We start from the raw sequence: 26,736 nt of genomic DNA on the forward strand, positions 1-26,736 counted from the left end.
AATAAAGGAATCAATACTGATTACCTCCTTAGATCCAAAGATGTCGTTTACCACCAGTCCCTCAATCCGAGATCAAAGGTGCTCCAGAATCCATGGTTTTAATTTTTATTTATTATTTTGTGTGAAAACAGGTGTGTGCATGCCCTGACATTCAGGTGGCACTCAGAGGACCACTGTCAGTCGTTAGTTCTCACCTCCTACCTTGTATGCTCTGGACTCTCTGTCTTGCTGTAGGAGTGTTGGGATTGCAGGAACACACCACCACATTTGACTATTTTTTGTGGGGATAGGATTGACTTGTGCAGAAAGTGACTTTACCTGCTGAGCCATCTTGCCAGCCTCCAAATGCAATTTTTTTTTCTTTTTGAGAATAAACATTAGATCACAGAAAAGAAATCCCACATATGTGATGAATTTCAGTCAGAATGAAGCTGCGTCAGAAATATTACACAAAATGATCTTGAGGGAAGTTGGAGGTCCCCGAGTAAGAGCACTTACACTGCTGTCATTGGATTTCAGTTCATGTAACTAAGTAGAAAAAGCTGCTGTGTGCTGTGACCCTTGTAACTGCAGCTCCATGGGAGGCAGATGGAAGGATTGCTGGGGCTTGCTGGCTGTCAGCCTAGTTCCAGGTTCAAGTGAGAAACCCTGACTCCAGGAGTAAGGTAGAACATGACGTCAGATGCCAGATACCCTTCTCGGTTACACACACACACACACACACACACACAGAGTCTTCAGGCTCTGTGTATTCAAGGTATATATGGAACATAAATGAATGTGCATTTAAAGTTGAATCCTATCACCAAAGTACCTGACTTGACACACATGTGAGCACATACACAAACACTCTAAGATGCGAACAAGTGCAGAGCATTTCTGGTCCAGTGCTTTTCAGATAAGAGATCCCCCAACCTGTACATAGATTTGACAAGAGAGAATATGGCATAGTTACTTAGCCTCACTTCAGAGTCTCTTCTGAAATGGCAGTCGCAATAAAAATGGTTTCTGACATCTGCTCTGATTGTAGAGGATCAAACCTGAGCATCAGAGGACCTTCCAGTGTGCTTCAATGATTATCTCTATAGCCTGAGGAGCAAGACTACAAAGTTTCCTTCCTCCACCTCTTCTCTTTCTCCCTACCCTCTGTGGGGTATGGGTGTGGGTGTGTTCATTTCTGAGTAATGATGAAAAATTGTATCACGGAACTCTTTAAACGGGATTTCTACATTTGACCTGAGCTTGGGATTAAGAAAATAATGATTCTGTAGAGTTGTGTGAAACTGAGATGAATAAGGTCTTTAGAGCAAAATCTTTCTCATATTCCTTAATGTATGAGGAATTTGGATATATAAATCTCCTAAAAGACACTGGCTATTGATGAATTAGCATTTTTTATTATTTATAGTTTTTTTTTCCATTTGGTTTTATGCTACTATTGTCTATTTGCTTTCATTTAATTAAAAGTAGCTGAGGTGATGAGACTTGATTGATGATTCCGAGGTGAGGAATGGAGGGGGTAAAAGATGAGTAAATACTGTTTTTTTCTGTAGAACCGGCGGACTGTGGCAGCTATTAAGAATGACCCTCCCCCAAGAGATAATAGAGGTAAAGTAAAACTTTATCCCTTAAGCTGTCATCCTGACTTTTTAGCATGGCTTTGATAAGGTACATCGGAAGTCTTTATTACCCTTGGCATTTGTACATGGCTAATTTTAACATTGGTGTTCCTGATTTCCTAATAGCTCAGTAGTATTAATAATCTTTCTCTAGTTTAAGAAATATGAACTACTCACGGTGAGGCATGCCTATAATTTGAGTACTCAGGAGACCGAGGCAGGAAGATCCCTACAAGTTAGAAACTAATCTAGTCTATATAGGGGATTCTAGGTTAATAGGGCTACAAAGCAAGACTCAATAAAACAAATCAAAAACAATTTAAATATGTGGTGACTAGAGACTCAGCAAAATATGTACTGTTTATTCAATTTACTCAATTTTGAAAACTCGAGCAGGGCATTAAAGAATGAGGAGGGATTCAGGTGGTGATGGTGTCACAGGTGGATTTCATTATCACTGGCTTGAACATCGTTTCTGACTAAGACTTTGAGAAAGTTTAATGGTTAGCTTTGGAGTTGGCAAAAGAAAGTTTTTATTTTTATTTTATTTTATTTATTTATTTATTTATTTATTTATTTTTTTAGAGACACGGTTTCTCGACAGCCCTGGCTGTCCTGGAACTCACTTTGTAGACCAGGCTGGCCTCGAATTCAGAAATCTGCCTGCCTCTGCCTCCCAAGTGCTGGGATTAAAGGTGTGCGCTACCACGCCCGGCTAAAAGAAAGTTTAAATGAGCATAAATTATTGTTGACTTGGAGTTTCACAGCCAGGATACATAGACAAAACTAGCTTCTCTTACTGTTCATTAGTTCAGAACTACAGTACAGTTGTATCTCTCTGTATGCATGGATGGTAGTACAAGACGGGCCGGAAGCACCAGAGAAAGAAGTAGAGAGGAGAAAGCCCTTTCATCACTACCCTTCAGATCGTTTAAGAATTGATGTAACTTGGTAAATAAATATTCTGAGCCTGGGTGCGTTTGAGACGGGTTCTCTTTAGTCCAGGTTTGTCTTGAACTTGATGGACATCGGAGAATGATCCTGAGTTCCTGGTCTTTGTGACTCTGGAAAGTACTGCTATTCAATGTGCAGCACCTCACCGAGCTTTCTGTTTATATTTAAGTCCCTTTTGCATTGTTCTGGCATCTACAGTGGGGAGATACTCTACTGAGGATTTGTATATTGGGGAGAAAAGAATGGGCTGTAAGAAAGATCGGAAGGACTTTTACACTTGATTTCTGTGTATCTGAATTGTGTATTTATTTTAAAGATGAGAATGCTTTTATATTGCACGTATATTCTAGGGAATGTTTACATTCCGGAATTTTAAGATGGGTTTTAGGTATTTAGTTTTGTAGCTAAAATCATACCAGTTTTTGTTTGCATTTTAAGACTAGTATTTGTAACTTATGAAATCTATGCTGACCACAAACTCAGATCTGCCTGCCTCTTTTCTTGATGGAAATATTACTTTAAAAATATCTTTTAGTTGTGTCAATTTATTGAGTTGATTGACTACTTTTGGTAGCTTTAAGACCATTTGTAGAAAGGTTGGCAGTTTGCTAAATGTAATTTATTTAAATGATTGACTGATTGATTGATTTTATTGTGTTTTTTCATTTGAGATAGGGCTTTTCTGTTTCACTTTGTAGATCTGGCTGTCCTCGAACTCAACAAGATCCACCTGCCTCAGCCTCACGAGTGCTGGGTTTAAAGGTGTGTGCCACCACCTCCTAGCACTTATTGCATTTTTCAGGCAGGGTCTCATTATTACCTGTACTGGTCTCAACCATGTATTGATTGTCCTGCCTCAGCCTACCAAGTGCTGGGTATAGGTATGAGCCATTGTGGCTGGCATGAGGGTACAGTTTGTATATCAGATTTGATATGAGGATGTCTTTTTCTTTTACCATGATTAGCTTTTAACTTCCTGAATTAACTTTGTTTTCTAGTGGTTGGTTCAGCGCGCGCACGGCCTAGTCAACTTCCTGAGCAGTCATCTTCTGCACAACAGAATGGTAGCGTTTCAGATATATCTCCAGTTCAAGCTGCAAAAAAGGAGTTTGGCCCTCCTTGTATGTAAATACTGTATCAAGGACTCAGTCATTTTAGGCATACATGTAGTCTCTCTTGGTCAGCCTTACAAGTTCCTATGTAGTAAGCAATCCAATACAAACTTGGATAAAGATTGCATTTTGCCAACAAATTTTAATTTGTGTTTAGTACTTTAGTCAGTTAATTGGAGATATATAACATTTTATGTGAGGTTATAACAGTTGTTTTGAACTTAAAATTCTGGCTAGGTTTTTTTATTTTTATTTTTTTGTTTTTGTTTTGTTTTTTGATTTTAGAAGAAAATTATTCTTCTTGATCATTTCAATTTGAAGGTCTGTGATCCTAAACCAAGAGATGACATGTATCAGTGTGTTCCAGTCATTTCTCTTGACTCATCTGTATAATGTCCTGTTCTTGCTTTTGTTAAAGCAGCTTATAAGTAAAATTCACCTAGGTGTTTGCCATGCTTCATCATTGTGAACTCTGTGTGTGTGTGCTGAAATTGCTCATAAAATATCTATATGTTGAGTGTAATTATATAAATAGAAAACTGTGCTTCAGCTCATCTTTTTCCTTTTAGCACGTAGAAAATCCAATTGTGTGAAAGAAGTAGAAAAATTGCAAGAAAAACGAGAAAAAAGGAGATTGCAACAGCAAGAACTTAGAGAAAAAAGAGCCCAGGTTTGTAATGTGACTTCATAATTTTATTTATTTGTTTGTTTGTTTGTTTGTTTATTGGAGAAAAGATTAGGGTATATCAGTGAAAGTAGTTGATTTTAAAATAAGTTTAAGGAATTCCTTAAGTTGATATATAAGAATAATGTAAAGTTTTTAAATAAATTACTGCTACAGATTTTTCATTGCATTCACTTACTGTTATAGTTTAGTATTACGTGTTAGCCCTAAAATTGGTTATCTTCTTGAAAGTAAGCATTTGTGTGTAGAATCATAAATTATGTTATAATATTGAAAACTTGTAGGCTTTTATTTAGAAAGATCTGCATGAAAATAGAAAGCTTTGGAAAACTACCCACAATAGATATAAATTTAAAATTGGACGTGTCTTGGTTCAACTAGATATGGTGAAATTGGACAAACGATTTTGTATTTTGATTCATTGTAGATACAGCGAATGGGTCTCTATTGTGTTGTTCTTTCATTCTCTTCAGTTGTCAGCAAATATTTAGTAGCTAGAAAATCTTTACATATTAAAAATTATCATATCTGTATCATGTTTATTATTTGTTTTGTTTCTATTTAGTCATAGAATGTTTCCTGTATAATGTAAAGTATCAAGCTGTTTTTTAATAGTATTTTCAAGTACCCTTAATTGTGTTGAGCACAGTTCCTGTGTTTTATTGTAGAATTATAAACCTGACATAGTATTCAACTGAATAAGTCGGTTTACACCTTAAAGTTACCTAAGACTGTCTACTGAAGTAAATACTAGAGAGCTAGGCGTGATAGTGCAGCGAGTGCATTCCCAGCACTTGAATTGGTAAGGGAGGGGGATTTGAAGTTCAAGGCCTCTTCACAGCTCCATAGTGAGTGTGAAACCAGCTTAGGTTTACCTGAGACCTGATTCCAGAAGACTAATAAGTCTATTGATGCTTAGCGTCGAGGAAGTGCCACCTGCCGTTTCTTGGGGGAACTTCATAATACTTAAGCACCCCAGCGAGCTCTTAATTCCTTCTTCACATCCTGCCGCTTACCTGGCGGTTGCTGTCCTTTTATAGAGATGAGCTATTGACAGTTTAAAAATCTTCAGTGTACTCAGAGTGTGAGTAGAAAAACATGACTTGAGGATTAGTGATTTATTCATTGCAGGAAGGCATGACTGTGGCTTTTTGTAATTTAAATGAAACCAGTGTTGAATTTAAAATAAATTGCAGTTCAGAATTCAGAACTGAATTTCAGAATTGAAATTCAGAATTCAATTCCTTGATTTTTTTTTTCAATGTTTAAAATGTTATCTTGGTTTTGAGCCACTTAGCAAGCACCTGGGAGGGAGAGGCAGGAGGACAGAAGTTCCAGGTCAGCCTGGACTACATGAAACCCTGACTCAAAACAAAAAAGCAAACAAATTATGTTTGCTTGTACAATAAACAAATTATCAGTGACATTGTCCATATTAAAATAGCAAACGATCTTTATGTTCTGTGTCATATTGACTTTTGTTGTTTTGTTACATCTTGTCTATCTTAGAGTTAACAGAGAGGGGAAATGAATTTAAACAAATCCATATTGTAATTTATTTTTAAGACTATTTATAATTAAAAACAGGACATTGATATTCAATTAAACATGCTTTCATCTGCAGACCAAATTTGTACAGAATCCTTTAATGTGTTGAGGATAGCAGTGGCTTAGGCAGAGAAAAAAAAATAGTAGCAGTGCTTGGAGAGTTGAGTAGTGATGGGTGAAGTCGTTCTGAGAGATGGGGCGTAGAATGTGCTTCCTTCCGCAGCTCAGCCTTTCTAGGGGTCTCTGCCAGTGTCTTAGAGTGCTCTTCCATTGTTGCATTTTCTGACATAGTTAAAGGAGATATATTACAGATGATTCTCTTAAACAGTTAAAGGGTAGTTTTAGTGAGGAAACGTTGGAGTTCACCACATAATTGTGTTATTTATGTGAAAGTCATTTTGAACACATTAATATGAATTTGGAAATTATGTCATAGTTTTAGTTTTACTTGGAGTTTGGTAAACAAATGGCATGTCTCATTTGCAATTTTCAAAATTATATGCAACACATACTGTCTAATTATAAGTTTCAAATTCTGTTTTCCATTAGGATGTTGATGCTACAAATCCAAATTACGAAATTATGTGTATGATCAGAGACTTCAGAGGGAGCTTGGATTACAGACCCCTAACAACAGCGGATCCTGTAAGGTCCTTTTGTATTATTACTCTGAAGGTGTCATACTATAAATAAAAACATTCATATTTACTAATTGTATAGTTTATTTACCTGTATGGTTTTGTATTTCCTCATGAGGTTCAGTTCCTGTATTTTCCGAAATCATGACTCATCTATTTTTTGTTCATCTTCATTAGTTTTAATATTAGAAGTGCTGTCTGCATCGCTGCTCCTTGTAGGCAAAGTCTCCTTGTTTTCTGTTTTCTGATGCCTGCACATCAGCTAGGGAGTCCCTAAGGAGACCTTCACACAGGATTTAAACTCAGTTCTAGGCTTGCTTAACTTTAGTTAAATCATTCTAATTTACTATTAAACTCATTTGTTATTTTTAAATACACATTATTCTGGCTTTAGCTCTTAAAGGGCTGTGATAGACCAGAATTGCAGTGCTGAAACTATTCTGTAGTTTCATTACCTGCTGCAGAATGGAGCTACTTTTCCAGGAGAGGTGATATTTCACCTATCGTATATAGAATGTTTGCTTACAAAAAACATTGTGTTAGGCAGAATGTTATAGGTCCAGATAGATTTCTTATTCATAAGTGTATATTATTCTATATTTTAGACCTTGTTACACTGCCAGATATTTCAGCTGTTGCACCTCCTGAGCTCATGGTTTTAGTTCAGGCAATTTGTCAAACCCTTTTTTTTTTTTAAGAAGATTTATTTATTTATTATATGTAAGTTCACGGTAGCTGTTTTCAGATACTCCAGAAGAGGGCATTCGATCTCATTGCAGGTGGTTGTGAGCCACCATGTGGTTGCTGGGATTTGAACTCAGGACCTTCGGAAGAGCAGTTGTTGCTCTTAACTGCTGAGCCATCTCTTCAGCCCATCAAACTCTTAAAATAGGACTGATGATAGGAAATTATTCCAAGAAATCATGTATTGAAAGTAATTTATATCTTTAAAATTTTAAAATAAGCTATGTCATTAATGGGGCTGGAGAAGTGGCTCATCTCCCAGTCTTAGGAGCACGTCGGCTGTGTGAAGGATGCAGTTTGGGTCCTCAAGGTGTCCAGCAGCACTGTGTCAGGCCCTACCCACTGTACCTGGAGCTCCAGGGGAATCCAGCATTCTTTTGTACATAGCTATAATATGTGCATATAATTAAAAATAAAATAGGTTTGTTTTTTTGTCATTCATAAAATTGTAGTTAATTTACTCAGTAATATGAGAATACTGTAGTTTTGCTTGTTTGTTTGTTTTGCTTTGTTTTTTCCTGTTCTTTGCTAACAACGTGACCTACAATAAACGTTTTGAAAATATGCCACTTTGTAGAATAGAAATGTTTACTTTTATTGTATCATCATGTCTTGAGATGAATGGATGGTACTTTCTTAATAAGAACTAGTGCTAAGAATAATACTGGGCTGGAGAGATGGCTCAGCAGTTAAGAGCACTGGCTGCTCTTCTAAAGGTCCTGAGTTCAAATCCCAGCAACCACATGGCGGCTCACAACCATTTGTAATAAGATCTTCTGATGTGTCTGAAAACAGCTACAGTGTACTTACATATAATAAGTAAATAAATAAATCTTTAAAAAAACAATAATCTAAGAATTTTATTTACAAGTAATAGTTTATCAAAAAGTTTTCTTAGTGTTAAATTCTAGTAATTAAAAATTGTGCAATGCTAACTTGTTTTTTAAAGCTTAACCACCATAATTGTTAAGTAATTTCTAAAAACCATAGCTTATTTTTCATTGCTTTTTATAGCACTTATAAGTCAGTGAAATAATGTTTTTGAATTCCTAGATTGATGAACATAGGATATGTGTTTGTGTAAGAAAACGACCACTCAATAAAAAAGGTATGTGGCTTTGTAGAGAACTCAATTTAGAAGTCGGGCATGATAACACATTTTTGTGATCCCAACACTGGGGAACCTCAGGGAGATGGACTGTGAATTCCAGGATAGCCTGGACGATGTTGTAAGACTTGATCTAAAAACACATGGAAGCTGGGCGTGGTGGCGCACACCTTTAATCCCAGCGCTCGGGAGGCAGAGGCAGGTGGATTTCTGAGTTTGAGGGCAGCCTGGTCTACAGAGTGAGTTCCAGGACAGCCAGGGCTACACAGAGAAACCCTGTCTCGAAAAAAAAAAGCCCACATGGTTTAGTAGGATTGCTGACTGCCAGTCCTTAGGATCCCTGAGAGCCAGTGGTGGAGGATGGGAACTGACTTGTAACAGATTTTTCTCTTATTTCCACATGCATACCACACCCTAGTGTGTGTGCATACGTTCGCACACAAAATTAAAATAGTTTTTTAGAAACCTCAAATCATTCTTTTTTTAAATTTGGTTCATTAGATCAACTGCTGTGAAAAATACTGAACATTGATTTTTGTTTATTCTTTTAGAAACTCAAATGAAAGATCTCGATGTAATCACAATCCCTAGTAAAGATGTTGTGATGGTCCACGAACCCAAACAGAAAGTAGACTTAACAAGGTACTTGGAAAATCAGACATTTCGGTTTGATTACGCCTTTGATGACTCAGCTCCTAATGAAATGGTTTACAGGTAAGTGAATTTGTTTTAAATTAAAATTATTTTCTTACAATTTTATTACTTCCTTGACAACTTAATGTTGTTCTTAGCACAGCCCTCCAGGAGTGTAACATGGTTTCTTATTCTGACATTAATTTAAGAAAATGTAAGAAACTCTTGCGTTTTAACATGTGATCTCTGTAATACTTCAAAAGATTAGTTTTTGTTTTGTTTCTTTCTGGGAGTGGAGGCACTGAGGAGGCGCTGCAGAAGGCTCTCTCGAGTTTGAGGCTGGCCTGGTCTACATAGCAAGCTCAGGAACACGTAGACTCCTGAAAGTTAGTGTTTATGCTAATTAGTAGTTAATTTGCACAGCTCATAGACACACATGGATGTGATATTTCCAGTAGGGGTTGAAGATTCCGTTTTGCATTGAGAACACTAGCCGTTCTTCCAGAAGACTTAGGCTGACTTCCCAGTCCCAATGTAGCTGACAGCCGCCTGGAACCGCAGTCTCAGGTTCTCTAAGATGCACTTCTGCTATCCCTGAGTGCTGCACTCCTATGACACAGAGATACCCGTTGGCAAAACACTTGTCTACATAAAATAAAAGGAAAGAAAATATTCTAGGAAGTACTATCATAAGTAATGGTATGTAGTGCACAGAAAACATAAATTTTTCCATTTAATCCTTGTACTAATAAATTTGAAACACTTATGTACTAATTACTAATTAGTCCAAATCTTTACCTAGTGTGTATTTACAAATAAAAGTTTAAAATCTTGTGCAAAACCTACTTAAATTTGCTTATTTTTTTTTTAATCATCTTTAACTTTGATGGTTGTTTTAGTGAATGGCATTTTTAGTTTACATTCAACTTATTGGAGTCAAACTTGCACATATGAAGTAGACATCCTAAATTTTTATGTTATGTTGATTTTTGATATAAATATTCTTATTTTTAATAGTTATAACAGATTTTTACAAAATCGCTATTATATTCCATGTAGAAACATCTTTGCATTTATTTGGATGCTATGGTTTAGTTCCTAACTTCATTATATAAAAATTCTCAGAAAACAAATTAGAGCTAGTAAGAATTGTAAGACTTGAAAATGTTAGCAGTGAAGTGCTGTTAGATGAGTGCCAGGGATCCTACACCAGTAGCCTGGGATAAAGTTAAAGGGCATTGGAATACTAACTAGGCAAAGTGTAATACTACACTTTGAAATATCTATCTAAAATGGGAATTATAATCAAAGCTGGTAATTGTTTTTTAGCTTTCTTCAAATCTTTCTTCCTTCCCTATTTTAAAGTATAAGTCTAGGTTTTGTAATAGTTTTTGAGTGCTGATATAGGTATTTTTGTAGAATAGATTTAATAAACATTTTGGGCTTCACCCTGTATTTATTTATACCTAACTTTACTAATACAGAACCCTTGTCCTCTGGTTTAACTGTGTGGACTGAAGACATCACACAGTTTTTGACCTGCGCATTCTTCCGATTTATTCATAGTTCATTAAACTAGAACTTTTGCCTGCCCTTCTCCTTCTCTACCTTTTTCAGGTTTGCTTTGAATATATGAAGCGTTGTTTGTTTTCTAGCTGATTCATGCTTTGCTCAATAAAGAAGCATTTCTTACCCTTTCACACTTTTCCATTTTAATTACATCAGTGAATCTTATCAATTTATGTTTTTATTTTTCTTCGAGACAGGGTTTCTCTGAGTAGCCCTGGCTATCCTGGAACTCACTCTGTAGACCAGGCTGACCACAGAGACCAGACTCAGAAATCCGCCTGCCTCTGCCTCCCGAGTGCTGGGATTAAAGGCATGTGCCACCACTGCCTAGCTTAATATATTTCTTAAAAGCTGTAATTTTTGCCATTTTAAATTTTTGCCAACTAAAAGCTCAGTGTTTTATAATTGATTTATATTCATTTTCCCACTCATAAATTAGTCTTCCATGTTCAGCATTTGAAGCAAATTTGGAAAGGTGAAAGGCTAGATGTTATAAGCTTATGAGGTAAAAAAAGCAACCACAAGAAAATATTATTTTGAGCTTTTGACATCTGTTATTCTATGAAACTATGGACTGTTTTCCAAGCTTGTTATGATACTCAGTTCAAGTGGTTGGACCAAGAACAAGCTCTGTTGCACTCCCTGAATCCAAAGATGGACCCAAGAAAGCTCATGGTGGGCTCTGCTGCCAGTGACAGACTACTGCTTTCTGGATCCCGGAGAAACCACAGCTGAGAAGCTGCTCAGCAGACACATGAGTTACAACTAAAACTGAAGTGCCTGTAGCCGGAAGAGGTCAACAGGGAGGGCCCAGTTCTCTATTACACCTGACACACATTATACATGAACGCCAAGAAGTTGAAAAAAATTGGGCTATAAAGTTTTGCCTCGCCCACCATCTTCACCTGGCTTCATGCCCACCAACTACCACCTTCTTAAGCATCTGGACAAATTATTGGAAGGAGACCACTTTCACAGCCAACAGATTGCAGAAAATACTGGCAGGCGTTTGTATAATCCCAAAGCAAGGGTTTATTTTAACACTGTAAGAATAGACAGAAAATGGCCCCAAAATATGTTTTCATGTTTCCTATTTTTCTTGGTAAATGTGTTTGGATTTAAAATTCATGGTCCAAAGCAAGTTTGTGTTGTTTGTTTGTTTTTACCAATCTAATATGTAAACTTCTGCTATATTTTGTTGCTTTTCTAAATATGTATTTAGACAATATGTGTTTTGGGTTGCTTGTCTAAATATGTATTTGTGACACCGTTTTTCCTTTTCCTTTTAAGGTTTACTGCTAGGCCACTAGTGGAAACAATATTTGAAAGGGGCATGGCTACATGCTTTGCTTATGGGCAGACTGGAAGTGGGAAAACTCATGTAAGTAGTTTGATAGAAGTTATATCCTGCTGTGATGCTATAGTCTCCCTCTTACAATTTAATTACACAGCCTAAAGTTATTGGTCATGTGTTTGTGAATGTAGAGGCCAGTCTACAACCTTAGGTGTTACCCTTCTGATGCCATCCAATTCGTTTTTTGAGACAAGTTTCTCATGGGCCTGGAACTACCAAGTAAGCTAGACTGGCTGTCCTGGAAGCCCTGGGCATCTGTTTGTCTCCACTTTCACAACTCTGGGATTATAATCATGTAGTTACATTATGCTTGGATTATTTTACATGGCTTCTGGGAGATAGAACCCGGGTTCCCATATCTGTGTGGCCAGTACTTCATGGTCTGAGTTATCACCCCAGCCCCAAGACCTAAATTCTTAGAATCTATCCCTGAATAGGTCTATTTTTTCATTTTCTTTCCAAATGTAGACTATGGGTGGTGACTTTTCAGGAAAGAACCAGGATTGTTCTAAGGGAATTTATGCATTAGCAGGTAAGTGTCCTTTGTGTACATAGCTTATGATATTCTTGAATATTATTCAGATCTGTTTGAATAAGGGTTTTTATTTTCATTTTTGTATACACAAATATATAATTTGTGTATTTGTATATATAAATAATTATATACACAACATATTAGATCAACTGTTCAATTTCAGATTATTTGAAAAGAAATGTGAGGTCATGGTCAGGCATGGTAGCACATGGTAGTACTGTAATCCTAGTACTTAGAGGTGAAGGCAAGATCATCCGGGTTCACAGCCGTCCTTGGCTGCATAGCAGATTTGAGTCCAGCCATGGCTATCTGAGATCCTGTTTCAAAAAAGACAAAGTCATAAAAGAAATGTAAGATTAAGCTCTTGGTGACAAAAAAAAAAATCTTAAATAAATATAATCTATTAGAGATTATTACTGTAAATTATGCAGTGGCTAATTGTTACTGGATCATACACACACACATACACACTCACAGCTCTTGAGATAGGTGCTCATGTGTTTCAAGCTGACCTCAATCTTCCTATGTAGCTTGAGGATTACCTTGAATTTCTCTCTCTTCCTTAACATCCGAATGCTGGGATGATAGTGGGGTGTATCAGTACGCCTGGGCGCTGCAGACTGATCCCTGGGTTTTGTGCATGCTAGCCAGACACTACCAACTGAGCTTCATCATGACCTCTTTCAAGGATAAATAGGAGCATCCTTCCATGGAATGTGAAAAAGAATAACTTCTTTTACAACTTTATTTTTCAAACTAATATTTTAATATTTTTATTGACACTATTAACCTAATATTAACTGATTCTTCTAAAAATAGAAAAGAAATTTATAAAATTGCTGTATCTTAACAAACTTCGTATGTGAAATTTTCAACAGCTCGCGATGTCTTTTTAATGCTGAAGAAGCCAAACTATAAGAAACTAGAACTTCAAGTATATGCAACATTTTTTGAAATTTATAGTGGAAAGGTATGTTTTGTTTTCTTTTGTGTATGGGAGTGGGTATATGAGTGCATGTATGTGGGTATGCATGTGTGTAGGCTACACATGTGTAGATGTAGAGGCCAGCAGTCAGCCTCAGGTGTTATGTCACGGGAGCTGTACTTGTTGTATTTTTGAGCTGTGGCCTGCAGCTGAACAGTTAGGATAGGCTAGATGGCCACTGTGCCTCAGGGTCTCCATGTGCCCAGTACTGTGGCTGATGGACTGTTTTATTTTGGGGGATCAAACTCACGTCCTTGTACTCGCTTGGCAAGCACTTTACCAGCTGAGTTGTCTTCTAGTTCCCAGACCTCTGTAAAAAAAAACAGACAGACAAGCAAGCAAGCAAACAAAAAGTGGGGGCTGGAGAGATGGCTCAGTGGCTGAGCACCGACTGCTCTTCCGAAGGTCCTGAGTTCAAATGTCAGCAACCACATGGTGGCTCACAACCATCTGTAATGAGATCTGACTCCCTCTTCGGGTGTGTCTGAAGACAGCTACAGTGTACTTACATTAAATAAATAAATAAATAAATCTTTAAAAATGTGGTTTTTTATATGTGTGTGAGATACATATATATATATATACACACACACACACATATATATACACACATATATACATATGTATTTAACGTGTCTATTCATATATATTGGCCATTTTAAAGTATACAGTTTGGTGGTATTAAGTATACTGTTTTGCTTTGTGACCTCCACTACCACAAGATTTATATGATTGTAAATATAATAGTTGATGTCTTTTTAAGCTTTCAATGTTGGACATTGTTCTGAAAATAATAGTCTTATTACTTTTAGACTCCCTTTTGTAGAGGTGATTTCTTAAAGCTAGTTTTCTAATTCAAATATGGCTTTCTACAGGTGTTTGACTTATTAAATAGGAAAACAAAATTAAGAGTACTAGAAGACGGGAAGCAGCAGGTCCAAGTGGTGGGGCTGCAGGAGCGGGAGGTGAAGTGTGTGGAGGACGTGCTGAAGCTCATCGACATAGGCAACAGCTGCAGGTGAGCCTCACAGCGGCTCTGCCAGGTTAGCTGGTTTATCGTACCAGCAAAGCCAAAAGCCAAGACTACGGAGAACATGTAAATAAAAGTGTTGATGTGTCACTGTGTCCTTAATCACATTGTAGAACATCTGGCCAAACATCTGCAAATGCACATTCATCTCGGAGCCACGCAGTGTTCCAGATCATTCTAAGAAGGAAGGGGAAACTACATGGTAAATTTTCTCTCATTGACCTGGCTGGGAACGAAAGAGGAGCTGACACATCCAGTGCAGACCGGCAAACCAGGCTTGAAGGTGCTGAGATTAATAAAAGCCTCTTAGCACTCAAGGTAAATAAAATGTGATTGTGAAAGGCCTTTTACTTCTGACCTTAAGTTTGATTACTCCGTTGTAAAACACCTGTATTACCTTGTAAAAGAGAAGGTTTACAAATTTAAATTGTCATGCTGGAAGTTACAGATTTTATTGTATGTAGAATTTTTCCATGCACATATTTTTATTGTTCTTAAACAAGTTAAAGGAAAAAACCTGCCAGGCCATTTCTGCGGTTGCTCAGCTAGATTGTAAAAGGGCTATCGGTAGCCTGGCTTTTGTAGTGGGGCAAACAACTATGGAATTGAGCTAAGAAAAATTTCCCATCAAGACCCAAAAGGGAGGTCTCCAGTGTCCCGTCTGGGTCTTTGAGAGAGCTCCTTTACCCTGCTGTATTTGCCTCTTAAAGGGGGTCGGAGAAGGTGAAATGGTTTCAAACAAAAATAAAAACCAGAATACTGTTCCCAAAAGCAAACAAGCGAAACTTGGGTCAAAATACTTATTATATTTTTTTCCCTGACTAGAAAATCAGAAATAGGAAGGATTACAATAAGGTCACTGTAGCTTTGGGTATTCCATTTTAAAATCTCAACTTCTTACAACTTTCCTGTTTCCTGAAATTTGAACACTGGATATGTTTTCAGGCTTTAGAATAATTGAGTTTTGTTTTTGTTGTTACTCATTTTCTTGAATTAATATGTAAGAAGCCATTGTTAAGTACTGTAAACCTTAGAATTTTCAGAGCTCATTAGGCCTTAAAAAACCTCAGTAAAATGTTGCTTAAAATGATTCTTTAATAAGGTGTAATTGATAAGAAATGTTTCCTTATTTTTTAGGAGTGCATCCGAGCCTTAGGTAGAAACAAACCCCATACGCCTTTCCGAGCGAGCAAACTCACTCAGGTGCTGAGAGATTCCTTCATAGGTGAAAATTCTCGTACCTGCATGGTAAGGTGGCTTTGGATTTGTTGTTGTTTGTTTGTTTGTTTTGGATTTGCTTTTATTTTTATCCTGAAGGAGTAAAATAAAAAAAGATATGGAAGTTTTAGATTTTTGCTAATTATAATTAATTATTCTTCTATTTAGATAGGTTACATTTAAGATGTGTCCCTACTAATTTGGTGGAAAGTGTTACATTGCAGCTATAACACTTTTCAACTCTAACATCTGAATACTTCATTTAGGAGATGTTAACTTACTCGCAGGTTCTTACTGCCCTGGTGGGGATGGTAACAAATATCTCTTCATGTGCTTCACTGTATTGCTTAAAGTTTGTTGTATTCATGGCAAGCTAGATAATCAACCAGAGGTTTGTGCAGTTATGTGTACAGTTAGAGCTTCTCCCTCAGTCGTCTTCTCTCTTTCTTATAGGACAGTTTGCCTTCCTCAGCTACTAGCTCTCCACTTGCAAACAGCCATTCACCAAGGAACCCTGGACCTTAGTAGTCCTGGGTGACATTACTGGGGTGTTGACTCTGGAAGAATACTGTCCCGTTAGTAAAGTAAAAATACATGAAGGTCCAGTCTGTGCTGTTCCTTTTTCTAAATGTTTGCCTTCAGTTTCTGCTGGATTTTAAATGACCTTGAGAAAACTTGTAACTAGATTCTATAATGGTTATACGTAATAAATAGATAGATCTTAGAGTTAGATACCAATATAAACATTTAAAAATAGATTGTAAGATTAGTTCTTACTGAGCTATTCATCTGGATTATTGTCTGGATTATTTATGATTTTATCTTTGCTTCCCCTTTATAGATTGCCACAATCTCTCCAGGAATGGCATCCTGTGAAAATACTCTTAATACGTTAAGATATGCAAATAGGTATGAAAGCAATTCCTACATTTTAACATTTGAAATCTAATACATTAGAGCAGTATATAGTGTGTCTCTGTGCCTGCTAGGGAAACCAGGCAGGGTGGCACAAACCTACAGTTGTAGCCTTTGCTGATACTGAGGCAGAGTGATCACCAGTGCCATGGTATTTCTAACCTTTGACATGGTCTATATCACAGATACCAGAGAACTCCATAGGGCAAGTTTTATCACAGTTTCTTTACATTTTCTTTAACATTATTCAAAATTGTTTTGTAAAATTGAAAAAATAAGTCGGAAAAATGTTGTATAATTAGATAAGACTGACATCTTTTATTAAAATTGACCTTTTTGTCCCAAAATGTGATTATATTTTTCCATTTCAACATGCTATGATTCATAATATTTTACTACATATCAGTGATAGAAATTCTTATATTATTAATTATTATATATTTGTATTATATAATAAATATTTTTATATATTATTAGAAATTAGGGACTTAATCTCTTAAACCCTGCTTTATCCTAGAACTATCTCTGATTGTATCCAGTTAAGTACACACATGTATAGGCATGCGTGTATTATTGATGGATAACAGTTCTTTCTGGTGCTGCCTAGGGATGATATCTTCTGTATACCAGGGACATTTCCAGCTTTAGTAAACAACTGAGTTGTTACACATGAACCAACACTGAGGACTAAGAGTGGTTATGCCTTATAGTTTCAGATGCCCTTGGATTCTGAGTTATGATAGAATTGCTATTTTGTAGTCCCTGTCCCCCACATATACTTTTATTGTTTGGAGTGATTATTTGCATAACTTTATAAATACATTTATATTTGAGAATCTGATACATGTGTACAGTATTTTGATGACACTCCACACACACCCCTCCCCCAAGTCATCTGGATCTACTCTTTGCTCCTGAAGGTTTAAATGTCTATAATGACGTTACACTTAAAATTTTCGCCTACAGATAAATTTCTTTATGGCCTACTTCTAATATGGAAATTGTCTTAATTTTTCTTCAGAAGCATTTTTTTTCTTGTTCAGTCAAAATAGAATTTATTTTCCATCTTTTTAAAAATATAAATTCTTACACATAGTAAAGTACTTAAAAACTGGCCAGGCAGTGGAGATGCGCGCCTTTAATCCCAGCACTGGGGAGGCAGAGGCAGGCAGAGTTTATTATCATTTGAAAAATCGCTTCAGCTGAAGCCAGGTGTTGGTGGTACATGCCTTTAATCCCAGCACCCAGGAGTCAGATGCAGGGGGATCTCTCAGCTAGGGCTATATATACAAACTCTAGATGGACAGCCTCCCCTTCCCCCCAAAAAATCTCTTAAGTTGAAACAAAGGAAGAATCTGGGAAGCAGCTCTTAAGTAGCTTCCAGAAAAGCTCTGGAAATGGCTCAAACCTATTGCTCCTTACTTTGAGGTCACCTGAGTTCTTTAAAATAATTTTGTTTTAAACAGTTGTTTTCATACCTATAAATGTACCTTTGAGTAACATTAATAGTTATATTTCGATTATTCTTTTTTTTTTGTTAAAGATTTATTTATTATATGTAAGTACACTGTAGATGTCTTCAGACACTCCAGAAGAGGGCGCCAGATCTTGTTACAGATGGTTGTGAGCCACCATGTGGTTGCTGGGATTTGAACTCTGGACCTTCAGAAGAGCAGTCGGGTGCTCTTACCCACTGAGCCATCTCACCAGCCCCTCAATTATTCTTTTAGACTTATATTGTGCTTCTTTTGTTTCAGCTGAGGAGATGTGTTCATGATAGTAAGGATTGTTAAGAAGCACTAGCTGATTGGCCGAGGGATGTAAATAACTCGGTGTTCGTGACTGCTAGCATAAAGTAGGCCCTGGGTTCTGTTCTCATTCCATGGGGAAAAAAATATACAAAAGTACAAAGTATAATAGCCACTTAAAATACAAAATATAATAGCTGCTTAAAAACATAGTAAAGCTTTAAGTAGGTTTAATTTTTAATAACTTTCAAAGTTTGGACATGAGTTCCTAGCTACAGATATTATTGTCTTTTAATTAATATTTTTAGTATGTAGGAGTTTTTAAAAATATTTAGGTGCTTTTTTTCAGAGTTACTCATGGAGGAATAGGGAATACTTTTTGTGGTAGATTCTTATTACAGAATCAAAAAAAAATTTTTGTTTTAGATAGCTGATAGAATTAAACCCCTCCATGTCTTAGAACTTTAGCCAAAAATATTCCTATTAACATAAAGTTACTATGTACAGTGAGATCTTAAGTTTTTCAGAGTTTTGACTACTGAGACCACAAGCTTGAGGTATTTTGCTAACCCAAGCTATCCCCCCATCTCACTGTGTGTCTGAGGATGACCTTAAATTCCTGCGTTCTTGCCTCTGCCTTCCCATTGCGGAACAGAGATGTGCACCATTGTGCCTTGCTAAGTATGGAGGGATTCTTCTTATATACTCTGTTGTCCTAGAGATTGTTCTAGGGCCTTGACCATTCTGGATAAATAAATGCTCTATAAGAAGCTACACCTCCAGCATGGAGAGTAAAGTATCTGCCTCCCTACTTCCTCTTTTCCTTATCTTTAGCGTGGTGCGATCCGTGACCATGCCTGTATTAAAGCACTGTTGAGTACTGAGAGAGTAATCTTCCAAAATCTCGACCACAGCACTTGGAAAACACTTTTTAGTCTATTTTAGTTAAAAGTATATATTTTAGAAGTGCTGTATGGGAGTTTGGGGATAGTTTATAACAAAGCATATTGGAGTCAACAATCAAGATGGTAAATCCAATTGAGTCAACTTATAAAATTGAGATGCACTGTGAGGTATGTGGCACTTGCCTTGTAAGCCTGGCAGGTCACAGGGGATGCAGGAGGATCAGGAGTTTACAGTCACCATTAGCTACACAGAAGCCTCCAAAAGAAAAAAAGGAAGCAAGATGGAACAGAAAGAATAGTGAGGGAGTGGCTGTTAGAAGAAGAAAAGCTGTACTAGATGCTCGTGACTCAGTTTTCTGAAGCAGAGGATATGCTTAGAGTGATTGATACACAGAATAGTTATTGATTGAAAGCTTGCTTTCTCACTTTGTATTTATTTTTTAGTGTCATTTTAGAAAATTAATTAGTATACATAGTATAGTTTGGCTTGCACAGGAGGATTTGTAATAGAGGAAAATTCTGTGGGTGACTCTTAAGAGTGTTTCTCAGTGAGGAGATTCTGAAGCTTGTAAGAAATACATACATACATACAGACAGACATGCACACATACATACATACATCCATACATAGATGCCTCCAGTAACAGGGTAAAGAAACAATCTGATACTAAACCTTCCACAGTGAATGGATAAAAGTAGAAGTTTGTGTGTATGTATGTTCGCTTGATCTGTATGAAATTAATAAATACTTAACTAGGTTTTGGCTTATGAAGAAATATATTTAGTTCAACCTAAGAAAAATAGAATTCAGATAGTATCTTAAATGGCACAGAAAGAATTTGGACTTGAGTAAGTTGTACTTTAGTTCCACCATATTCTTTCTGAATAACATCAAATGACATACTTAATTTATCTAAGTCAGTTTCTCATCTGTGAATTGAAGATAACCTAAGATTCTTACCATTCTATATATTGCCTAGAAATTATAAAATCTAGTACTTCAAAAATAACAGCTACTATAAAATGTCATGTGATGCAAGATGTATATAATTCAGTTAAATGCAACTGTTATAGTCATTAGCAAAAACATGTTAAAATTCCATTCCTAAAACATTTATTTCCCACATTCATAATCAGAGTCAGCAACCACAAAAACGTATCGTAAGCATCTTACCCTTACAGTCATATGGAGGCTTCCTAGCTAATACAGTTCTAAATGGGTGAGTCAGAGTTAACACATTGCAAACTCGGGATACCCTAAGACATTATAAGGAATTTCATTCGCATATCTGGTTTGTGGAGCACTGTAAAACCTGAGGTCTCGGGGCTGGGAAGATGGTTCACATGGTAAAGTGCTAGCTGCTCAAGCATGAAGATCTGAGGTTGGATCCCCAGCATGTATGTCAGAAGCTGAGCACAGCGGCAAACACTAGAGCTGGGAGACAGGAAGAAAACAGGTCAGCTAAGCAAGCCTCGTTGCTGAGCTAAAGGCTTGGTTGAGTCTTGGTCTCAGCAAATACAATGGACAAAGTTGTCATTCCACATCAACTGTTAACATCCACGTATATGTGTGCATATGACAGTGAGATGCACACAGGCATGCATGTGCACACACAATGTTGATTCACTAAGGCTTAGATTGATTGAGTCATGTAGTTAAAGCAAGCGGCCTTGCGGCTTAGGTAGTAGCCTTACCAGGAGAAGTTTCTAGGAGGATGTATGAGAAAAGGGTAAACTAGAAGGGAAAGATTTCGGCTTTTCTGTTTTGGTTTGGTTTTTCCCCTTTTTCTTTCTATTTTCTTAGGTGGGGATTAATAAAACTTAAGTGTCAACCTATTTATGAACTCATTTCTAAAATAATATCTTACAACAGTGTAGATACTCTTTCTAAACAAAAGTTGAAGTGTGCATTGCGTGTCTACCAAGAGCTCTCTTAATTCTCCCTGTTTTGGTACTGCAGAGTAAAGGAGTTTGGAATTAGTCCTTCAGACATTCCCTTCTCCCAGGGTGGTGGCAGTCGCCCTGATCTCTCTCCTTCTTACGATTATGACGACTTTTCTCCTTCAATTACCAGGTCTTGCTTCATTCTGTATTTAAGATTTTTCTTTCACTAGCTTGTTTGGAATTGTGCTGCATATAAACATTTCATTTTTTTTACTTTTGTTCCAAGCCGTTTTCCATTTTCATTTTCATTTAGCAGGTGGTGGTTGTACTGCATGGTCTGCATTTTTATGTCCTTTATTAATTTTCTTTAAAAAGTTTATTTAGAATTTAAAGTCCCATACTTGCATTTTTCTTTTTAAAAGATGATGTCACTTTTGTATATTTGTCTTTATTGTGTGATAAGTAGTTTCTTGTCTACAAGGAGACACCGATCCTTGTGGTTCAGAAAGGATTTCCTTTCTAACGTGTGTTAAGTAGGAAGTGCAGCTTTAAGAAATGACATAATAGTCTCATGATCTTTAGGCACTGAGCTGGTCATGATGGCACAAACCTTTAATCCCAATCAATACTTGGGAGGTAGAGACAAGGCAGATCCTTTAAGTTTGAAGCCACCCTGTATGCTCTGCAAATGATATCCAGGCATACATAGTGAGACCCTGTCTTAAAAACTTAGCAGAATGAAATTATTTCTTACTTAGCTATTTTGGCTAAATTTCCTAGGTCTCATTAGTGGTTTCTTTATGGATCTTAACAATTTTTCTGTCATAAGATGTAATTATAATTATAGCTTATTTCTTTAAAGTATTTAATATGTATACTTTGCTAACTTTCCCTGATTATGAACAATAATTAAAGTTGAAATAAGCATAAAGTTGTTTAAGTAAACAAGCATTAAACAGATGCCCAGATTGCAGATAAATTTGACCTATAGAGTGACATCATCATTCTTACTGTGCTAATTGAATTGCTTTTGTATTGAAATGGTTCTTTTCTTGTTGGTGTGCATGACTCTTTGATAATTTTAGATATCTTTTGTGTATTTATAGGGTGAAAGAATTGACTGTAAATCCAGCTGCTGCTGGCGATGTCCATCCAATAATGCACCATCCACCAAGCCAGATTGATGACTTAGAGACACAGTGGGGTGTGGGGAGTTCCCCTCAGAGAGATGATCTAAAACTTCTCTGTGAACAAAATGTGAGTGACATAATCTCATTTTATGGATCTAACCTTAGTTTGCTTCATCCACAGCAGAGCATAATTGAACACTATCACCTAGCACAGGGAGCCACAAGTCCACCCTGTGCCCTAAGCAACCATCTGTTCAAATAAGTAGTCTCACTGGAATATGGCTGTGCTTTTCTGGCTGATTCTTTCCACAGTGGCAGTAACAGAATGCAAGCTAATGAATCCAAAATAATTCCCTGGCGTACTAGTGCTCTGATAACAGCCTATTTAGTTTTCATATTTTATGCCTATATTAAAATTTAGTGACTAAATAGTTTAAGATTATATATATAAGTACATCATATATAAATCTTTGTAAAAATCTGTCAACATAATTATATGCATTAAACAGATAAAGTAGCTATTAAAAGTTACAGTGACCCCAGCAACACCCCAAAACAATGAGAAACAAATATAACCCCAACAAAAATACTAACATCCATCAAATCTATATTTTTCTATATTTGAAATAATAGAACCAAGACTACCAGCCCAGAGATGGCACCACCCACAAGGGGCCTTCCCCACTTGATCACTAATTGAGAAAATGCCTTACAGCTGGATCTCATGGAGGCATTTCCCCAGCTGAAGCGCCTTTCTCTGTGATAACTCCAGCCTGTGTCAAGTTGACACAAAACTAGCCAGTACAGGGGCTAAGGCAAGAGATCGCTGCAAACTTGAAGCCATAGTAAGTTCCAGGCTAACAAGGGCTGCAGTGTAATCTTCTGTCAAGAATAAGCAAGGTAGACAGGCCTGGGAAATGACTCAGTGGGTAAAAAGCTTGAAGTAGGAAGACCATAAAAGACAAAGAACTAAAAATGAGATCCGAGCTTCTGTCCATCTTCCTAAATTTTGAAAGGCACCATGATTGTTCTTAATCTCTCAAATCGAACCCTGAACTATGCCTAGATAAGATCCCTTCCAAAGATAAACTAGAGAAGCTAGAGACAGGCACTCCCTCTACTGAATCTCACTAGCTCTACATAGGCCAGGTTTGTTGGTTAAGGTTTAGTTTTTGTGCATGATTGTTTGTCTCATGTATATCTGTGCAGTATGTACATTGCTGAAGGAGCCTAGGACAGCAGATTCTAGGACTGAAGTTAGAGATGGCTGTGAGCCGCCATCTGGGTGCTGAGAACCAAATTCAAGTCCTTAGAAGGGCAGTCTGTGCTTTTAACCTCTGAGCCATCTCTCTAGTCTCAATCCAGGGTTTTAAAATGCTACATCAGCTTTTATATATCCCGTGTTTCAGAGTGTGCAAATCTTTTACCTCTGCTACCAGCAGGAAACTTACCTTGTGATTATTCATCAGTGTCATTATATTAAATGTTAGTGCATGTGTTAGAATATGTGTTGCATATTCTTCCAATATTCTCAGCAAGAGAGACTGAAAGGGAATAGACTCTAAATATGCCCTTAATATAAAACCAATATTAAGTAGGTGGTTAATGAAGTACATTAGAATTCCAAAAATATACTTCTACAAACGTACTTGTTGTTTGGGAGTAAAGTGTATGTGGGGCAGGAATTTGTAGTTTCTGCTCCAAAGGAACCAGGATATCCTGGGCTGAAGATGAAGTAGCCATGTGGGGGTTGAGAAAGAGATTATGGAGGGGTTTAGCATGCCCTGATAAAAGCAGATTATTTATTTCCATAGAAAAGATAAAAAGTCCCTTACTAACTTGATTATATAAACCTTTAAGTGCAATAGCTTAATAATGAAAGTCAATTGTCTGCTTAAATTTTTTCATGCATTTAGAATATTGAATGATTTTTTTTTTGTAAATGCTATTTACAAAAAACAAGCTTGTATTTTTATGTGTTTCTTTGTTGAAGTACAATTATGATTTTGTCATTTGAAATATCTATAAAAAAAATTATCTGGCTACCTAGCCATGTGCTATATACCTGTAATTCCAAGGGAGGCTCTAAGCAGGAGGATTGCTAAGACTATATCTCTAGTACTGGCTTACCCAGGAATGCAGACGAGTCTAAAAATACATCAGGTAGTTTCAACTATATGGGAATCTAAGGCAGGGGGGATGAATAAGTCCAGCAATTTGAAACCATTCTAAGCAGTATTGAGAGATTTGTTTCTTTTTAAACAGAATTGCAATTTTTTACTATAAAAATTAGTAAATTATTTATATAGTATAAATGAAATTAAGGTTTTGTTTTTTAAAAAAACAAATTTTTAATTTTCAAGTTTAGTCCTTGAAAATACTGATTTTGATAGTCATTGAAATATATTGTACCAATCAAAGATTGTGTCCTTACAATTTTCCTTTCATGAGAAGAAACTTAATCTGCATAGTGGCACACACCTGAATTGCAGGGCACCTGAGCTACATAGTGTCAGGCTAGCCAGGCGACAGAGCAAGATCCTGCTCTTTTTCAGAAAGAAAAATTGAAGTATGGTTCTGTGTGCATGTTGATTTCATGCTATCATAAAGTCATGTGTGTGAAAGAAATTGTTAGAGAAATCAGCAAAACTAGTAAAACCTGAAACAAACTTAGAGAAAAGCTGGACTGTTCCAAGAGGTATTTTTTAGGGTATGTCTGCAAATAATAATAAATTCCTAAGTGAAAATTAATTTACTTGTGAGTAGGTAATTAATTAGACTTACATTATTTTGACCCAGAGAAAGACACTGTGGCTTTTCTTCTTCTATTATTTTAATAGGTTTTTTTTTCCATTTGTCCCCAAAGCCTTTCTAAAAAGACTGCAAACCTGCTTTTGAGTCTGGGCTTAGAGCTCAGTGGGTAGAATATGAGTTGTTTTTAAAGGCTCATGAGTTTCTGAGAAGGCTCCCAAGGAAGGAGAAAAGTAAAAATAAAACTTAATGACATTTAAAAATAATAAGCTCGAAGTCATATTTTTAAACTTTGTGTTTTAAGGAAGAAGAAGTTTCTCCACAGCTGTTCACTTTCCATGAAGCTGTCTCCCAGATGGTAGAGATGGAAGAGCAGGTTGTGGAAGATCATAGGGCAGTGTTCCAGGTATGTAAGAAAAGGCCTTCTGGCCAACAGGCCTTAAACTAGTCAGAACGTTCCAAATACTTTGAAAATTATTTAATTGTATAAGTTTGTATTTGTAGGGCATGTGGTAGTAAATACCTCTCTACAGTGTTTTGCCTTAGTATAATGAACAGACTGGGTGTTGGTGGCTCACATTTTTAATGCCAGCACTTGAGAGGTAGAGGCAGATGGATCTCTGTGAGTTCAAGGACAGCCAGGACTAAACGGGATAGAACAAACAAACAAATGCATACATAGAATAATAATAAATTTAATGAACAGGTCTGAGGATGTAGTTCAGTAGTAGGATGCTTGCACAAAGCATGCCAGGGTTCATTCCCTAGCTAAAATAAAGTTTATGAAAATATTTAATTTGACTGAATAAAGATGACATGTCTACTAACATTTTTGAGAATATCAGTTTAAGTATGTTTGAGAATTCACAATGTGTAGATCAGTCTGATAGGATAGATATTTGTGAAACAACACTTTACAAGTCTTTGTATTGGATTTCTGTTGTTAGGAATCCATTCGCTGGATAGAAGATGAAAAGGCTCTCCTAGAGATGACTGAAGAAGTAGACTATGATGTAGACTCATATGCTACACAACTTGAAGCTATTCTTGAGCAAAAAATAGACATTTTAACTGAATTACGAGGTAACTTATTTTCCATCTTTATGTTTATTTGAACTTTGCGTGGTATTAGGATGTGTAGTAATGAGGTTTTGTATGGTGACATACAAAGCAAAGATTGTTATAGACAATTTTGTTACCTTATTTCAAAGTGTATATAAAGATCATTGTTTCTCTTAAAACAATAATTAAAAAAAAACAGCTTGGGGGATGATTCCGTGGGTGGGAAGTACTTGATTTTTAGTTTTGATTTTTGTAATGCATGTAAAGAAAGGTTAGGTGCAGTCACACACGTCTGTTGTCTCAGTGTTCCTATGGTGAGTTGGGAGGGAGGCAGAGACATAAAAACCCTGGAAGTCCCAGAGTGGTCTCTGCCATGGTAAACAACAGAGACATTCTTTTAACGTGGGTACAAAGTAGACTTCATGGAAAGTAACTGTCTACAGAGGCTGATTGGTTAGAATTTCCATGATAGGAAAAGTTGGAATGTTGCAGATCCTCAGCCTCTTGACAGTTTTTCTAACCCCCAGTAAAGAGTCATTCCCAGTTCCCTTCTGTGTTGGATCTAACTTTGTGTAACTAGTAGATAAAAGCACACCTAACATCTTGATA

At 36.6% G+C, this 26,736-nt stretch overlaps 1 protein-coding gene across 8 annotated transcripts in view; it reads left to right on the forward strand.

Annotated features, from left to right (window-relative positions):
- Nucleotides 1-26,736, forward strand: part of Kif2a (kinesin family member 2A) — a 61,888-nt gene that overhangs the window by 32,057 nt on the left and 3,095 nt on the right. For 2 of the 8 annotated variants that reach the window (XM_021180271.3, XM_085830854.1), the window contains 17 exons: nucleotides 1,554-1,608; nucleotides 3,572-3,694; nucleotides 4,255-4,355; nucleotides 6,468-6,563; nucleotides 8,354-8,408; nucleotides 8,960-9,122; nucleotides 11,901-11,991; nucleotides 12,433-12,496; nucleotides 13,378-13,469; nucleotides 14,360-14,502; nucleotides 14,628-14,832; nucleotides 15,652-15,762; nucleotides 16,574-16,641; nucleotides 21,261-21,374; nucleotides 22,291-22,441; nucleotides 25,370-25,471; nucleotides 26,013-26,148. In XM_021180271.3, coding sequence (XP_021035930.1) covers nucleotides 1,554-1,608; nucleotides 3,572-3,694; nucleotides 4,255-4,355; nucleotides 6,468-6,563; nucleotides 8,354-8,408; nucleotides 8,960-9,122; nucleotides 11,901-11,991; nucleotides 12,433-12,496; nucleotides 13,378-13,469; nucleotides 14,360-14,502; nucleotides 14,628-14,832; nucleotides 15,652-15,762; nucleotides 16,574-16,641; nucleotides 21,261-21,374; nucleotides 22,291-22,441; nucleotides 25,370-25,471; nucleotides 26,013-26,148 — 1,870 coding nt within the window. The remainder of the gene's footprint in view (nucleotides 1-1,553; nucleotides 1,609-3,571; nucleotides 3,695-4,254; nucleotides 4,356-6,467; nucleotides 6,564-8,353; nucleotides 8,409-8,959; nucleotides 9,123-11,900; nucleotides 11,992-12,432; nucleotides 12,497-13,377; nucleotides 13,470-14,359; nucleotides 14,503-14,627; nucleotides 14,833-15,651; nucleotides 15,763-16,573; nucleotides 16,642-21,260; nucleotides 21,375-22,290; nucleotides 22,442-25,369; nucleotides 25,472-26,012; nucleotides 26,149-26,736) is intronic. The other 6 variants (XM_029468318.2, XM_085830855.1, XM_021180272.3 and 3 more) reach the window with 3 other exon arrangements.

Source organism: Mus caroli, unplaced genomic scaffold (assembly GCF_978045245.1).
Source record: "Mus caroli unplaced genomic scaffold, Mus_caroli_1 scaffold_15, whole genome shotgun sequence".
NCBI classification, from domain to species: Eukaryota; Metazoa; Chordata; class Mammalia; order Rodentia; family Muridae; genus Mus; species Mus caroli.